The 17,760-nt window shown below is 45.5% G+C and overlaps 1 protein-coding gene across 1 annotated transcript in view; it reads right to left on the minus strand.

Moving 5' to 3' along the window:
• Positions 1 to 3,252: 3,252 nt before the first annotated feature.
• SLC9A1 (solute carrier family 9 member A1) overlaps positions 3,253 to 17,760 on the minus strand; it is a gene marked incomplete at its 5' end in the record, with an annotated part of 67,104 nt that continues 52,596 nt past the window's right edge. Inside the window, 8 exons of the mRNA XM_083750708.1 lie at positions 3,253 to 7,187; positions 9,810 to 9,882; positions 10,200 to 10,301; positions 11,906 to 12,020; positions 12,902 to 13,075; positions 13,461 to 13,531; positions 17,076 to 17,165; positions 17,419 to 17,621. Coding sequence (XP_083606834.1) covers positions 6,859 to 7,187; positions 9,810 to 9,882; positions 10,200 to 10,301; positions 11,906 to 12,020; positions 12,902 to 13,075; positions 13,461 to 13,531; positions 17,076 to 17,165; positions 17,419 to 17,621 — 1,157 coding nt within the window. The 3' untranslated portion in view covers positions 3,253 to 6,858. The remainder of the gene's footprint in view (positions 7,188 to 9,809; positions 9,883 to 10,199; positions 10,302 to 11,905; positions 12,021 to 12,901; positions 13,076 to 13,460; positions 13,532 to 17,075; positions 17,166 to 17,418; positions 17,622 to 17,760) is intronic.

A 17,760-nucleotide genomic window follows, 5' to 3' on the forward strand; every position in this document is an offset into this window, starting at 1 on the left:
ACACAGGATCAGAAAGAGCCCACAGACCACTTCTTTTCATTTCACTTTCCCTCCTTCCCCATTTCATTAAATATTGATTTTCTTTTTGTTTCTAGCTACATTTTTTTCAAAACAGCTTCTTTTCATTGAACTGAAGTGTGATTTTTGTTCTGTAATATTTTGTCATTTCTATGGTTTGCAAACTTCTTTCTGCCTGAGAGATGGATATTTCCACTGTCTCAGCCACAAATATGGATTGTCTGGACCTCATATTTTTGTTTTACCCTTAGAACACGTAACATTGTGTTTCAGAGGATCTTCCATTATTGTTGTTGTTGGTTTTTTTAAAAAAAAACACAAATAAATATGAGATTTAGTGGGGTATATAAAATTCAGCATCAGACCCTCCCTGTGATCTTAGGCTGAAGTAATAATAAAAATAGCAGTAAAAAACCCCCACAAATAAATATGAGATTTAGTGGGGTATATAAAATTCAGCATCAGACCATCCCTGTGATCTTAGTCTGAAGTAATAATAAAAATAGCAGTAAAAAACCCCCACAAATAAATATGAGATTTAGTGGGGTGTATAAAATTCAGCATCAGACCCTCCCTGTGATCTTAGGCTGAAGTAATAATAAAAAATAGCAGTAATACTGACAACAGAAAAATCAGCAGAGCTCTTTTTTCTCCCACAATGCCTTTCCCAACATGGTGTCCTCCAGATGTTTTGGACTATTGATCCCATCAGCCCCAGTCACCACAGCCAATGGTTAAGGATGATGGAAGTTGTAGTCCAACCATGTCTGGGCTGCACAACCATGTTAGTAAAGGCTGGGCGGGGGCATTGTGCTGAGTGTGTTTGTGGAAACTGTGACCAGCACCCGCAAATGCTACATCTAGAGCATTAGGTGGGGGGAAATGTTGTTCAGGAGCCATCGTTTTTCTGTAGTAATTTTCTGTTGTCTCTGAAGAAAGAGCAAAGGCAGAGCCAACACAATCTGGCATTTCACCACTTTAGATTGAACATCAATGCATTGTTCAGATATCTATACACTGCATAAATTCCTATTTTAAAAAGAACCCAGAATTTCCCAACAATTTTGAGAATTGCCTTATGCAATTCCAGTCTCAGCCACTGCTTCCCATCCACCTTCTGTTTCTGAGGTACCCCGTCAAAACACACACTTCCAAACAGAAGATTAATATTGCAGAAACATTTTATGGAATAACCTGACAAAGTTAGAAGCAGTCCGGGGCACTATAGCCTGTTTTCTTTAATCCCCCGAGTCATGCTCCACAGTTGATGCTAGCATTGAGGCATTGAGAGTTGGGTGTGCCAACACAGCTTGCCCCCTCCCATGGCACGGTTCCTTTGCCAGGGCCAACCAAAGCATTCTTGGTCCCGAAACTTGGCCTGGAACCAGTCTGAAATGGATCCAGATCATTAATTTCATCCAGAACTGCCTCAACCTGTTCAGCTTATTTTCCTGGGAAAGCTTAATGTCTTGAGTAAGAAATGGAGCTTTGCTGATCACTTGTTATATTCTGAATGTATGGAAATTGCAGTCATCTCATATACCAGAAACAAAGAGCTAAAGATGGATTGTCTACACTACCACTAGACAAAGTCATGGAGCACAGGGCTACCAATGACTACTAGGCAAGGTGAGTACATGTAACTTGCAGGGTCAAATGCCTCAGAATTACCAGTTACTGGGGAACAGCAGTGAGAAAGGTGCTGTTGCTTGTGGGCTTCCCATAAGTATCTAGTTGGCCACTGTGGAAAACAGGATACTGGGCCTTTTGTCTGATTAAACAACACTCTTCTTAAATATCACTTGCTGGGGTAACATTTGGAGGAGGAAGGTTGCCCCCTAGTGGTCCAGTGATTTGTGGCACTTTCCCTAAGCACGTTGCAGCTACATGCTTAACAAATCTACGGTTTCCAGGATTTTTGAGAAGCCATCGCTGATCGAGGTGGCATGACAATGCAGGTGGGACTTCTCTTTCACTTGCATCACCATCATCATCTATTCTGCCTGGCTTTCAATTTGAATTTAGCCTGATCTTTTATTCCCCTTCCTTCCCTCCCCCTCCCCTTTTTATTAAGGTTACCCGCTCTGGGATCCCACAGCTAATTCTCCCCTGGCCTCCTTGCTGGCCCAAATAGGACTAATTTAGCCAGCTGGCCCTGGTGATCATCTAATGTTTATTGGATGGATTTCACCCTAAATTGATTTTTGAACTTTAAATTTGTTTTTTTACTTCTTTTTAAAAAAAATTATTAAAGATTTTCTTGTTTTACAGAAGTATGTGTAATGTCTCTCATATTTTTTTCCATGTAACATTTTTACAAATCAGTTTCATTTGTTGAGACATTGTGGGGGGGAGAACTTTGAATTTGTTATTCACGCTTTTATACTGTATTTTATGCTGGGTTGTTTTTTTGTATCACAATTAAGTGTTTTAAATTTGTTGTTAGCCGTCCTGAGCCCAGTTTTCTGAACCGGGAAGGGTGGGGTATAAATAAAAAAATATCATCATCATCATCTCTTTCTCCCCCCCCCCCCATTCCTTCCTTCCTTTTCTTTGGACAGCGACGTGGCTGTTTGAAGCACCCAAGCCCTACCGCTCTTGCTAATTTGCCTCTCCCTTCATTGCCTCCCTGCTCCTGCCAAGCCCTGCTGCCAGGGGGCCATTCTCACTTTGGCGCAACATGCAAAGGTCGGTGTCCAGTGGCCAAGCAGCACAAGTGACCCTCTGCTTCATGGATCGACCTTTTCAGAGTAAAGAGAGAGTTTCTGCCTCCATTTAAAGCACTATTACGCTACTTTATACAGCCATGGCTTTCCCCCAAAGAATCATGGGAGATGTCAGTTGTTAAGAATGCTGAGAGCTGTTAGGAGACGTCTGTTCCTCTCACAGAGCGACAATTCCCAACGAGGTTTAACAATCGATCCCTCTTTCTAGGGGGCTATGGGAATTATAGTTCTGTGTGGGGAACAGGGGTCTGCCAACAACTCCTAGCACCCCAACAAACTGCAGTACTCAGGATTATTTGGGGGTTAAAAGTTAATGACTGTTAAAAGTGGCCTAAGAGTGCTTTAAATGTATGGTGATGATGTGCTCCAAGTCTCCAAAAAATCATCAAAAAATAGCTAACCTTTCCCAGCATCGTGTGTGTGTGTGTGTGTGTGTGCGCGCGCGCGATGTTTAAAAAACAAAACAGAGCACATAAGATAGTGGTAGGGAGAAATCAGTACAGGCCACTAAAAATTAAAACATTCATTTATTAGAATATTTATGTAAAAAGACTCTCTTTACACTTCTTTTTTTTATACAATAGTTGTTTTTTCATTGCTTTATCAGCTCCCGCTGGAGAGAGAACATTTGTACATGAAAGCACATACAGGCTACTGCGGTCTACTGATCTCTGCTCAGCCTGAAGCAGAGAGCTATGGCAAGGCCCAGGTTAGGTCGAGAGTACACAGAGCCGTGTGGTGGGAGTGGGAGCGAGACGAATGAGCCCCCTTCTGCCGCTCTTCCCCCCTCTTACCTGTGCCGCTTGCAGCTCTTCCCCTCTTGTGTGTTTGTTGTGGGGGGAGCATGCTGGAGAAAGGAGAGGGTGTTGCTATTTGGGTGGGAGAAAAGATGGACAGGTTTGCACAGAGAGCTATTAACAGGCCTAGTCTAGCCGTCCCGGCTGGAGCCGGGAGGGACCAGACAGAGCGAGCGGCAAATCACAACACCATTTTTATTTTATTTTTGCGCAGGCGGACACTGTATGGCTAAAAAGGCACAGCACAGGGGGCAGAAAATTAAAATGCCCCCTTCGGGATGGGGTGGGATGGGGGTGAGGAACTAAGAACTACTGGAAGGGGGGGAACAGCAGGCACCAGCATGGCTCTGTAAAGGGCACACTTCTTGAAAGAAGCTTCAATAACAGAATTGCAATATCCAGAACTGGTGTCTAAAGTGCAGAAACTCATTCTAATCTCTACCTTAGTCTTATCATCACCACCAACACACCCATCCTCAGAAAGGGGGGGGGGGACAAACACAATCAGCTCAGACTGGGCAGATACAGATCACTTCAGTGCAGGGCAGTAACCTAACACACAGGATTGCCCCCCCCCCCAAACCCACCAGACATCCCACAAGCCCTGTGGGAGATGAAGACACAAATATCAGGAGGGTGCCAGGATGGGAAAGGCTGCCCTCTCGTCCTCCAGATATTAGACTACAATTCTCATCATCCCAGGCATGTTGGCAGATGTTGTAGTCAAGCGACATTTGGAGGGTCATAGGGTCCCAAACCCCCTGGTATAGAGCGGAAAGCAACCTCACTGAGCAAGACAGTTCTATGCTCCTTTCTGAATTCCTTTCTTTTTCTTTGGGGGTAAGCAATGGGGAATCCCTGCAATGCCTTCACAGGAAAGCCATCTTTGGCTAAGGGCCAACTCTACGAAGGGAGCAGACCGCTCTTTGATGGAGCTCGTCATTTGAGAATGCAGGGGTGCAGCTGAAAGACTCCCATATACCCACCTATCTATAAATGCCCAGCATATTGGAAACAACCATGTCAGAGCAAAAATTATAACCCGCATTCAGATTCCCCACCTTCACATGTGAGAACATTCAATCATGCCCCTTCCGCCACCTGCCGCTTTGAAGAGGCACCGTCTCAGCCATGTGATTTGCTTGCTCTGTAGGCAACACTTTGTCTTTGTGAACCCCCACCTGGGAGATGGGAGGGGATTTCCTGGAACTTCCAGACACGAAAGCCTTGCTATTATTTGCAAGGTTGGATTTATTCCCGGTTGTAGAATAGTTGTGGCGCTCCACCATAATACATAATTTGGTTGTCAAGGATGGAGACGTGAGTTTTATAGGCTAGAATAATGAGGGGCTAGATTTTTGGAAACCAGAAGTAAGGTAACTGAAAGAGGCACTGGGAGCAGCTCTGGGGTAGCCAATGTGAGTGCCCTCCAAAATGGCGGACTCCAACTCCCATCATCCCCAACCAGCATGGCCAATGGTCAGGAGTGATAAAAGCTGTAGTCCAAAACATATGGAGGGCACCAAGTTGGGAACAACTGGCCTAGCACCATCTATTGGAGGAGCATGCCCACTGCAGAGTAAAGGACAGAGGGAGAGCTGAGTCTAGCAGGCAGATGAGGGAAAACAGAGCTGAGAGGAGCTCATCAGAGGGCAATGGGTCATAAACCAGTTAAAGGATGCCCCTGTTGAGATAGTTCTCTCTGGAAGGAGAAGCAGCTGGCTCCTCTGCAGCTGATATTGCTAAAAGGTAATGCCCAAACCCAGCTACCTATTAGAATTCATGCTGTCAAGTTTATAGGCAGGAAAAAAAGGCTATTAAAGCTTTTCACAGAAGCAGCCTTTGCCAACCTGGTATCTTCCAGACATTTTGGACTACAACTCCCATCTGCTCCAGCCTGCATTGGTTGTGGCTGATGAGAAACTGCATACCCAAAGCATCCGCAAGGCACAAGGTTGGCAAAGGGCAAGTGGAACAGCCCTCTGCGCAGGCACCCTAAGTGCCCTTTGTGGAATAATTTGACGCCTTTTAAAGAAACAGATACCCTGTGCCGTTGTTTTTTTAAGGTTAAAATAAACCAGCAATTATATATGTACAGCCATGTATTTGTCTTTGGTCAACAAAATGCTCTTTGTGTGTGTTTTTTAAAAGGTAATTTGGATTATAAGATGAGAAAGTGGGTAACTCCAGGAAAAGAGGGGAAGGTATGCTGGAGAATTTTAGACAGGTGACGGCATGTGATCGGTCCCTGGTGTTGGAGCACACTTACCGCTCAGGTTCTAGGAGCAAACAGCTTAGTTACACTTAACAGACTTGTGAAACAAAAAGAAACCAGGTGACTCTGAAATTTGGAACGTCCAAAAGGCTAGAATAATTTTCTTATGGCTTCATGGGATTTTAAAAGAAATCCACAAACTCTATATGATTGGAATGCTTTGTTAACCCAACCAACCACCTGGTGCAGAAAACTGGTGTCAGAAAAATGCCGCACTCCTTCCAAGCCAGAAGTGCTCTAAAATAAAATTTAAAAAATCACGCCTGGTTTAAAGCACGCCTGGCTCAGTGTTTTCTTTCAAGAGCCCTCTTTAGCGGAGAAGCTACTGCCAAAGCCATCTCTAGAAGACGACAAGCAAAATATACAGAAAAAAATGAAGAGAAGTGCAGCTGGTGATTTAAAGCCATACTCGAATCCCAGAGTTCCAGCTTCACCACTGGCCCACAGGAATGCCAGGGACCGGCTTGGGGTGACACAACATGCCACCCCGCCCCAGACTGTGCTATACCTGATACAAGATGCACTTCCTCGTCTTCTCCAGTGTGTTTGGAAAAGAAAATCAGAGCAGCAACAAAGCAAGAAGGAGAAAAGAGAGGGCTCTCTAAAGTGCAAATTAACAAGAGGCTTCAGGTGCCTAAACGAAAGCAGTCTCTTGGCGCTAAGGGGAAATGTAGCAGTGGGGCAAAGCATGCCACCCTCCCCATCCCAGAGGAAGGGGTGCTCTTCTTAATGCAGAAAAGGGGATGAGCAGGGCTCTGGCATTTTTCAGAACAAGGGATTTTGGTCACCCACTATGCCTGCCGCTTTCCTTAGCAAAACAGCCAAGCTGGAATAAGATGTGCATTCCGTTTGGGTTATTATTTCTCACCTCCTAGTAAAGCTTCCAAAATGAAGAGCACAAAGAGAGGGGGGGGGAGGGAGAGAGAGAGAGAGAGAGAGAGAGAGAGGAAGAGGAGAAAGCAACTGAGAAAAGCCCAAGGTATGTGTGTGTTTGCAGGAAGCTCCCCCTACTGGTCAGGTGTAGAAGTGCATGGGGAGGAGCTCACTGGCCTTTGGGGATGAAGGGTTCCCCCTCGTCAGGATCGGGCCTAGGCCCAGGGTCACTCAAGCATCGCATTATCCGCTGGTTACTGGGGCTGTCGCCAGTTCCAGGGGTGAACACGTCATCTGTGCCTGGAGAGGAAGGTTCTTTGGCCCGCATTACCAGCCCCTGCTCATCCTCATCTTCCTCTGGGGATGGAGGGAGGCGGCTCATTCCCTTCAGTGCCTCATTCACCAAGTCAACAGATTCTGGAGACTGCGGGGACGCAGGGTCGATGGTGATGATAGGGAGGTTCTCGGAGTCCGGCTTGGGGTCATAAGCTAGAGGGTCTGGAGAGGGAAAGGAAAGATCATGTTGGAGGTCAACAGCGGGGATCATTCTGTTGTAACTTAAGGGTTAATTCTGTTGCCAAGAAGCCAGCTAACCAAGAGGGGCTGGAGCTGTTGCTTAGCATCCAATCAGAGTGGGATGGTCTTTGCTGAGGTAGCACTTATTGTGATTGGCTATGTAATTCTGAGGGAGTTTTCTCCCCTGTACGTTTGATTGAATATCTAACCCTTCTATGTACCAGGAAAATTTGGAGGAACACTGAAAAAACTCCTATTCAATATTTTGTCCTTTGGGAAAAAAGACTTTTTAATACAAGGTTTTACTCACTTAAAATGTTTAGTATGAATATATTCATGTCCCCTCAATCAACAGCATTAGAGAACAATAATTCATATGTACACTATAAACATATACAACACTCAAATCCTAGATAAATTTCTGCATCTAGGAGCACCTTCGTTGCTTGTGAATTGCTGCTTGGTTTCTTCCGGCGACCTGTTTTAAGCTTAGATATACTAGAAGCAAGTATCCCAGATCTGCTGTCCTTTTGACTGGCACCTCCTTTGACCAGCACATTTTCATATCTCCCTTCAAATGACTGTGACATGTCTATTCAAAGTATGCACACTTTGGGGGCTGCAACCCTGTGTGTGGTTTCTTGAGATGAAAGCACCTCTAAAGAGTGCATCTTACTTTTGGGTTAACACATAAAGGATTGCTCTGTAAATTTAATAAATACGCCAAATATTACATGCTAAGTTATAAATGCCACATCTCAGCCTGTTAAAGTAGGAAAATAATTGAGGTTTGATAAGAAAGTATTGCATGTATTTAAATCCCCCCTCCCAAAAAAGTTTTCAGGTATTTCTTCACCGTCAAAAATATGCCCCCACAAGACTACAAAATGTCCCTATATTTTACACTCTATTCCTAAACGAAGCCAGTTAAGAGCCAAGGCTGGAGCAGCAAGCAAGTCAATCAAGAGCTGCAACCGCCACTTTGTGGATGGGTAAAGCTGGAACATAAGTAGAGTCCTGTTGGATGAGCCCCAAGGCCCACCTAGTCCAGCATTTGGTACTTACAGTAGCCAACCAGATGTCTGTGGGAAGCCAAGAAGTAGGGCATGAGCACAGTAGCCCCCTGGAGCATTTACATTCACTTTTTGTGCAAACCTGGCAGTTGTCTGAAATGCAGACTGTTGAGTCTCTCAAGACACCGCCAGGGAGTTGCAGAACATGACTAATACAGGAGGACAAACAACTTCACAGTGTCCACGAAGTGATGGGTGACAGGGGCAGAGAGGTAAGAATGGGGGTCCAACCAAGTAGAGGAAACTGCTGGGTTTCATTCTTGGTTTCGGGGGGGGGGGGGAGAGAGGCTTGTATAGATCACAGCAGGGATGGCTGGGTTTGGTTCCGTTACCTGCTGAGGAGGAGAAGCACCAGTCTTATTTATAGGCAGGGGTCTGATAAAGAAAGAAGAAAGGCACAAGAGAGGAGATCAATCCTTCGCAGAGATCCATTAGGTACCTCTTGCGGAGACCTGGTGGGCAGGTTCTCCTGTGATCTAAGGGTCTAGCAGAAGGAGGCTGGGGATCAGGAGAAAACATTCACCCAGATCCAACTGGGGTTAGGGACCCAGAAGATTTTTTGCTTCACCCTCAAAGAGTCTGCTGGCTCTCTCTGCTCTCCATCGCTCGGCGCATCCCTTTCCCTGCTCCTCCTGCCTACTGGCAGCATGTGCCACTCTGCATCTTTTGGAAGATCTTCAGCCACCTTGGAGCCCTATGGCACAGGAACCTAGGAGGCTGCCTTATACCATGTCGGAATATTGGTCTATTTCGCTCAATACTGCCTGCTCTGAAAGGCAGCAGCTCTTTGGGAGGAGTCTTTCCTAGTTCCACCTGGAGATGCAAGGGAATTTCTGGATCCCAGAGGAGTAGCAATGCCACTTGCGAGAGGCTATTGCTGCAGCTCCACCCTAAGTGGGCAAGCAGCTGCTGGGACCGTGTCTACCCTGCAAGCCTCTCACAAGGAAAGAATCCAACGCTCAGTGCAGAATTCCGCATTCCAAGATCCTCAGCTTTCTCTCCCTCTCTCTGCAAAATATAAATTGCTTTGTTCCCAAAGGTAGCAGCCTCCCTTTGCTCCAAAATTCATTTAGCCTGGGATGGGGAACCTGTGGCCTCCCACTGGTGTCAGGCTCCAACTTCCACCAGCCTAAGCCAGTATGGCCAATGGTCTGGGACAATGGGATGTGTACTCTGACAACCTGTGAAGTTCCACAGGTTCTCCAACCCTGCATTAGACACATACACACACATACACCAGCGTTCCTTTGGTACCTCCTGCAGATGGGCCAGGACTATTGGAGTTGCACCGTAAGAACAGTCATACTGGATCAGGCCACACGCCCATCTAGTCCAGCATCTTGTTCTCACCGTGTGCTATGGACAGCCTGCAAGCAGGGCCATTAAAGCGAAATTTGTGGGGCATGAAGTTAGTGGGGTAACTGAATGCTAACACAGCAGCAGTGCCTTGAAGCTTCCTTCCCAAATGGTCCACCATGCCCCGGTTGCAGATTTCTAATTTCCAGAAATTGCCACAGCCTCCTCCCCTCACCTGAGCCAATGCGCGCCCTTGACATGGTGGGCGAATCGATTTTGTGTGTCGGCACCGTCAGGTAGTTGTTTATCTGGAATCAGAAACACAGCAGCCATTAATTAAAGGGCTCTTCACCTCAGAGACTCCAATGACGTCTCCCCTCTTATCTTCCTCTCTTCAAGATGAACTTGAGAAGAACCTGCTGGGTCAGATCAGTGGCCGATCTAGTCCAGCATTCTGTTCTCACAGTGGCCAAATAGATGCCCCTGGGAAACCCTTGAGAACAGGATTTCCCCCCCTCCTTTGGTTTCCAGCAACTGGTATCTGGAAGCCACTGAAGAGAAGCTCGCACTTTGAACCTCCACCCCAAACTCTCCACTATTACAGCCTTCCTTCCATCCATGGTACCTTCTGTTCCAGCTGTCGAGCCTTCTGCCTTCTCAGCAACATCTGGTTCCAGGCTTCTTCGTAAGGGTCGGCCACCAAGGTGTGTCGATTATATGACCGCAACTAGAACAGAACTCAAAAGAGGTTACATATACACACAGAGAGAGCCCCCACACCCTCCCGGCTGCCATTTGTGTGAAGACAGTGTGGTTTCTAGGGCAGATGTGTGGGGTGGGAAATACAACTAGTACTTGTAAAATGACAACAGTTATTCAAACAGAGGCTATTGACTTTAACCAGAGGTGCCCAAATTCCAGCAAGTTTTGAGCTAAGCCACTCTTCCTCTGGGATTATGAGAAACGAACTCTTTGACCATGACTTGCTCAGTAAAAATGTGTCTGTCTCCCAATCGATTGCAATGGAAAACCCAGCTAGATTTCTGTTGCTGTAACATTAGTCTTTTCCATCCAAACAGTATAAAATCTGCAGATATTCAGCCAACATGCCTGAAGAATTTCAGGCAGGGGGTCAGACAAAAGGGTCGCAGCGTTATAGGCAACTGGGAAAAAGTGGACAAACATAATAACCTAATGATTATCTTAACTAAAGAGAGTTTCCCCACCGTGCCAGTTTCACAGCTTTCTCTCTTTCCCCAATTTGTGACTTTTTCGCAAACTGTAGATAGAGCTCTAGCCCATCTCTTCAATGCCACCAATGCAAAGCAACTAAAAGCGAATAAAACAGCTGAACAAATTTTTGTTTTGCTTTCATTCATTCAAACTACTAATTGTTTTTACTATACAGAGAAAATAATCTTTTGTTTAGCCATTGTTGCTAACGCATAGGGGTTCACCAACTCTGATTTTGACAATTCCCCACTGTTTGAATCACTATTGTTTTGTTTGAATGGGATCATCCCCTAGGTTTCAGATGCCGATGATCTGGGATCCTCTTTGCCCACAAAATCTGGGGGTGCTGTCATCTCACTTGCAAGAGTGAACATTTATCTTCTCTTGCAGCTTCCCAACACGCTGAAGGCTTTGCAATGCCCCTCTTAGCAGACAGGTGGCAGCAGCTGTTCCTTCAGACTTCCCCCTTTCTCAAATGCCTTGTCTACCATCATAAGGTTGGGCATAGTTGGGCACAGGAAGATGCAACAGGTGTGTCCCCAAAGAGGCCCCTCCTCACGGCTCATTTCTGCTAGGCCCCTGGAGGTGCACAGATCAGGAGCCCCATATGGCATCTGTTTCTGCTGTGCAAGCCTTACCGCTCCCCCCAGTCGAGTGTATCATTGCTCCAGGCACACGTGCTCATCTGCCTGATGACTACAGGTTCCATCCTCAGCTTGCAGTCCCATCACTGCCCATCTTTTAGCAGACTGGTCAATTTGCTGCCCCTACCTTTAAGCCAGACAAAGGCCTTTCTACCCTCAGAGTGATGTTCATTTATTGCCTTGTTTATTACGTCAAATTGTTGAACCAAGCTGCAGATTTATCACATTCATCAATGTATCTGGCCAAGTAAGAAAGCAATTTTTTGTTTGCTTCGCCAGTTTGCTTGGGTTGCCAGCTGGCTGTAAATGCGGGTCCGGCCTGTAAATATTTTTGATGGACTGCGAGAATCGGAGGGATGGTGAGTGGGGGCCCCTGGAAGAAGGTGCACTGGAAATAGCTCTGACCTACCACAGTTTTCCAGACCAAAGATGCTAACGGGGTCCTCTTTCTTACCCTCTGTCTGGTTTTTTGCAAGTTGGTGCGCAAGATCTTTCGGATTTCCTCCTCTTTGTCCTTTGACAGAGCTGGCAGGATGCGTTCCACAGGCAAAGTTTTCGGATTGATATTTCTGAAAGATTAAGAGAAGGTTAAAAAGCTTCAAAGGTTTGACCTCAAAATGCTCTATTACTAATCACAATTTATTCATCACTATAAAGCAGGCATCCCCAACCTGCGGCCCTCCAGATGTTTTGGCCCACAACTCCCATGATCCCTGGCTAACAGGAACAGTGGTCAGGGCTGATGGGAATTGTAGTCCAAAACATCTGGAGGGCCGAAGGTTGGGGGTGCCTGCTATAAAGCTTATAGAATTAGAGCACATGCTCTGCATGCAGGGGGTCCATGCAGAAGATAGGACTGGGAGAGAACCCTGCCTGAAACCCTGAAGAGCTGCTGTCAGTCAGTGTAGACAATATTGAGCAGGATGGGCCAATGGTCTGACTCAGTATAAGGCAGCTTCCTATGAGAAGGTGGGGAAAGTTTTGTTGTGCAAGCAGAAATCCTTATGCTAACAGAATTAGTGTATAGGCCAGTAATACCAGGGTTTTTTTACAGCGGGATTTTTTAAAGGGTTAGCAAAGTAGCATAGTCGTACCTCGGAAGTTGAACACCTTGCGAGTTTAATGTTTTGGCTCCTGAACGCCTCAAAACCGGAAGTGAGTGTTCCGGTTTGCAAACATTCTTTGGCACCCGAACATCCGATGCAGCTTCTGTGGCTTCCAATTGGCTGCAGGAGCTGCCTGCAGCCAATCAGAAGCCTCACCTTGGTTTTTGAACATTTTGGATGTCAAACAGACTTCCAGAACAGATTCCATTTGACTTCCGAGGTACGACTGTATATGTTAAGTGGTTTGAACACTCAAAAGCACTGTGTTTCCTCCAATCAGAGTAAGCCTTTCCCCCTTTAATGAATAAAACAGCCCCACCTCCCTTGCTCTCCATGATACTTACTGCATGGAGACAGTGGAGACGGCAGAGGGGATCTTGCCCATTCCCCCGCTCTCCACCAGCTCAATGGCTTGCTTCATCTCCATCTTGTGATAGAAGGCAATCAGCTGGGGCTCCTTCGACCTCTCCCCAGCAATTAGGCACTTCTTCACATATTTCTTGTTGAAGCGATTCAGCCTTTGCAAGGGGATGAGAAAGACAACAACAATGTAAAGCTACAATAAGCATCGCCCACCCTGAAGATTTTGGACAGCAGCCCCTAACATTTCCTGGCAACTGGCCATGTTGATTGGGGGCGATGGGTGTTCGAGTCAAATGACATGGGGTGTGTGGTGTAGCAGCACAGGTTAGCCAGCCTGGGGTTTAGCTCATAAAAAATAGCACCATGTAACTTGCCCAGAGTCCTTGAGATTAAGCCCCCCCCCCCATGTTAATGTGGCATCTTAGAAAACCGAAACCAAAGAATTCCCAAACGTGATTATTACAAAAATCCAGTTACAATGGTAGACAATAATAATTGTAAGCAACTTATTATTTTCTCCCCTAGCTCAGTAGCACTTACTTGTCCTTCCAGTGGTGATGGCCATAGTGGCCACAGATGTCCTCAATCCCAGTCAAAAGATGATCCAAGAACTATTTGAAGGAGAGAGGAAAACAAAAAGTATGGATTTTGCCTCATCTACAGGGCACACCTGATCTCTGCAACAGAAGCACAACCTGGTGATGAAGTGATATCTCCTTGCCAACCCCCCTCCACGCTCCATCCCTTTCATCTGCAGTATTTTCCACCTAGGACAAATGTGACTGTAGTGGCAGCACACACAGAGCTCGTGGGTATTGTTTTAGCATGACACGGGCAGCAATGAGGGATGTAGCTCATTAAACGTTTTGGAGGAGAGGATATCATGGTCTGCTCTCACCCCGTTCCAGTGCAGCTCTAGCATAGGATTTCTCTTTCACCGGCTGGTGAAGTTAAACAAACCCTGGAAAGATGTATGTGCTTCCTTTCCTGTGCTGCAGCACACATTTAACTAGTTAAAAAGGTGGGGTGGATGCAAACTTCCCATCTGTATAATAAAGGCCAGATATTGCACTATAGCTATCGAAAAGGCAATTGCAGCAAGGCTAAAATACAGCTTACTGACTGTGCAGGAATGTTCTTTAGCAATTCAACTGGGATGTGTGTGAGACACACACACACACACACACACAGAGAGAGAGAGAGAGAGAGAGAGAGAGAACCAATGCTACACAGCATGCCATTAGAGCAGGCATAGGCAAACTCGGCCCTCCAGATGTTTTGGGACTACAACTCCCATCATCCCTGGGCCTGTCAGCTAGGGATAATGGGAGTTGTAGTCCCAAAACATCTGGAGGGCTACGTTTGCCTATGCCTGCATTAGAGTATCATCCCTCAGCCTTTTCAGGCTGGGACTCATTAATCCCAACCTAAAACAAATCAAAACTAGGTTCCATATTTAACATACATGTTCCTCTCTTTCTTCTCTTGGGGTTTTTCTAGTATTTACGCTTCGGACATACTGGTTTAACTGTTGGCCCTTCCTCCCAAAGGAATTTTTTGCACAATACCGTATTTTTCGCACGATAACACGCACCCGACCATAACACGCACATAGTTTTTAGAGGAGGAAAACAAGAAGAAGAAAAAATCTAAACGAAACAGTGGATGTATGATTTTTGTGGTTCATTCTGTGGCCACAGACATGTGATCTGACGGTGAGTTTGGGGTAGCCCAATGCAAAACTCCTGAGGATCCATGTGGATCCGTGCTTTGTAACCACGTTTTAAGTGGGGAGGGAAGGAAAAGCACTCAAGGGACAAGGAACACGCGTGGGGTGGGTGGAGAAGGATGCTGTTAATAATGCAGAAGAGGGGTATAAGAGGAGAAGGCTCCTCTCCTCTCCCGCTTTGCTCCTTTAAAGGCTCTGCTTCTCTCCCTCCTCCCGGTCCGCTGAAAAACTTTGCTACTATTTAGCCAGCTGAGTGGGGAGGAGAAGGGACAGAGAGCCTGATTGTGAAAAACTTTGCTGCTATTTAGCGAGCTGTTCTCTCCCTCCTCCCCGGCTCGCTGAAAAAAACAGCTCCGGACTCGTGTAAGCGGCTCCTCTCCTCTCCGCTTTGCTCCTTTAAAGCAAGCAGGCTCTCTGTCCCTCTCTCCTCCCCACTCAGCGGCTCTTCTCCCGCTTTGCTGTTTCAAAGCGAGCCACGGAGGAGGGAAGGAAGGGGAACCATGGATCCTCTGCTCACGACTGCAGCAGATCCCCCCGCCATCCATAGGCATTCGCTCCATAACACAGACATTTCCCCTTACTTTCTAGGAGGAAAAAAGTGAGTGTTATGGTGCGAAAAATACGGTATTTATTTATTTCATTTTGTTTCATAAAATGTATGTGCTGCTTCATTGGAAACTGCTTTGAGCTTCTTTAATTTTTTTACCAAGAGTACAAAACAATAACACTGTCAGTAAAAACAGTTAAAAGCAACAATTTAAAGAATTAACAAAATAAAACCAGGAATAAACTAAAAACACATTAAAGCAGACATTGACATTCCACGTATCTGATTAGACTCGTCTAAACAAAAATGCTCTTAGCAGGGTCCAAAAAGAGAACAGTGAAGGGGCTTGCCTGGCGGCAATAGGGGTTACATGTCCAGGATGGTAGTTAGAGGCCTGTCAAAATTCTTGAACGCAAGTTACAGTTAGTTTCCAGAATTACAGGTGTGGGAGAGAAGGGAGCTAAGATCTAGTATTTTAAAAATTGTTATGCAGAAATATTCTCACCCCGCCCGTCCCCCAGTTGCCGCCACCACATTCTTCTTCTACAACTTTTTTAAAAAGCTACTAGTGTGGAAAAGTTACAGTTTATCTGCAAAAGCCTTCCCACTTTCTGTTGGTATATCTAACAGATTTTGAGTATTACAACTTTATCAGATGGGCTGATCCTACGATTAGACAGAGTGAGGCAGTCTCATTAGGAAGCTGATTTTCAAAGGGCAGCAAAGGTTTGTTATTTTGCACTTTTCCTACCAGGGAGAGGAGAGGTGCTTGCTGGATTTTCATATTCAGGTGCTGAATAACTTGACAGGCCTTGGTGCTTGGCCTGGGGAACCAGTTGCTGTTTCACCTCTGGTAGCAAAAAATCTGGCCCTGAATTGCTATTTCTTAGCTTTGGTATGTGGAGATCCTTTTCCCCAGGCAAAGGAACTTATTATTCCAGAAACAAGGGGCAAACCATCACAACTAAACCACTGGAATGCTTTTGCAAATAAACTATAGCATTTCCTCAGCATCTTGCAAATTTTGTTCTTTTGGAGTGTGAGTGGTTTAGAATTGGTACTGCCACCTTTCCCCCTGCCACTGGTGAGATCCATCTTAGGTGTGACCCACGTGGTCCTGACCCACTAGCAGGAAATAACTGAATTTGAGGACACGGGTTACATGAAGTGCCTTGATCAGCTGCTAGGTGGCACAAGCAAGCTATACCAACCAGTGCTTTGTTGAATTAAGCTATGGGAAATCTTTGAGACAAGAAATACTGGATGATTTTAGGTGACATATTTCAGCTTCCAATAAATCTTTTTGTGTGTTGTTTTTTTAAAGTTACATGTTATTTTGTACTTTGTAAAGTGTAACTTGGAACCTGATATGAACTAGAAGAGTAGTAAGTATGGCTCGACAATCAGCCTATTACCGATTCATGTTATTTCATCCCACTTTTTGCAAACAAAACACAAAAAAACCACACATACCATCACATTTAAATTGTATACATTTTGTAGACATTCTTCCTCTAAAATAAGCATTGGGGGGTTCCTTTCCTCCCATAAAATATGCTTTTTGTGTGTGTTAACAGCATGACAAAATGTAGAGAAATGTATAATGTGATTGATAGCTCTGCTCTGATTTCCATGTCTAAGTCTGTGACAGGTGAATTAGGCCAGTTTGCTTTTCAATGCAAACTCTAGTATTAAGGCAGCTAAACAGAGGTTCTTCCCCCCTCTCTCTCTCTCTCTCTCTCTCTCTCTCTCTCTCACACACACACACACACACACACACACACACAAACACACACACACACAGAGAGAGAGAGAGAGAGAGAGAGAGAGAGAGAGAGAGAGAGATATCACTCAGCACAAAGTAAAACACAACTATTACCTGAGTGTGAATTTCCTCATTGATGGACCTCTTAGTCTCTTGCTTTTTTTTCACAGCCAAGAGATCTACCAAAGGGCGGATGGTCATTCCCTGTGGAAACATAAGCCTGGTTGAATTCGGCACGCCTTAAATACGGACTCTAGACTGTGTTTGGTTGGATTAATTTAGCCTTTACTCCACTTTACTCCCCCATATCCCACTAGTTCCCGCCCCCTTTCTTGGGGGACCATTAAAAATGGTCTCCTTAAGTACAGTCTGGTCTACCACCTCCTTTTGTTGCATGACCTCATTGCTGCCATGATGCCCCCAGGCCTGGGAAACAGAGGGGCTTCTACAGGCCTACCTGCACAAACACTGTGAAGAAGATGACCGTAATGATGGCAGTGAGGAACATGTCTCTCATTGGGAAGTGATCGTATTTGAGGAGGTAACCCAAGGAGAAGGCAATGGCACCTCGTAGGCCACCGTAGGCAATGATGAACTGATCCTTTGGAGTCAACTTCACAATGCGGAATTTGTTAATGAACCATGTCAGCCCCAGGACACCTGAGGAAATGATAAAAAGGAATGGTAACAGTTAAGGGAAAAGTAAAGTTCAGGGTCCATATATTGTCGCTACAGATGGGAAGGCAAAGAATTCTGCCATGTAGCTAAAAATTATGTCAAATTTGTATAATTTGGGTGG

The sequence above is a fragment of the Podarcis gaigeae genome, assembly GCF_964106915.1.
Source record: "Podarcis gaigeae genome assembly, chromosome: 8".
Lineage (NCBI taxonomy): Eukaryota > Metazoa > Chordata > Lepidosauria > Squamata > Lacertidae > Podarcis > Podarcis gaigeae.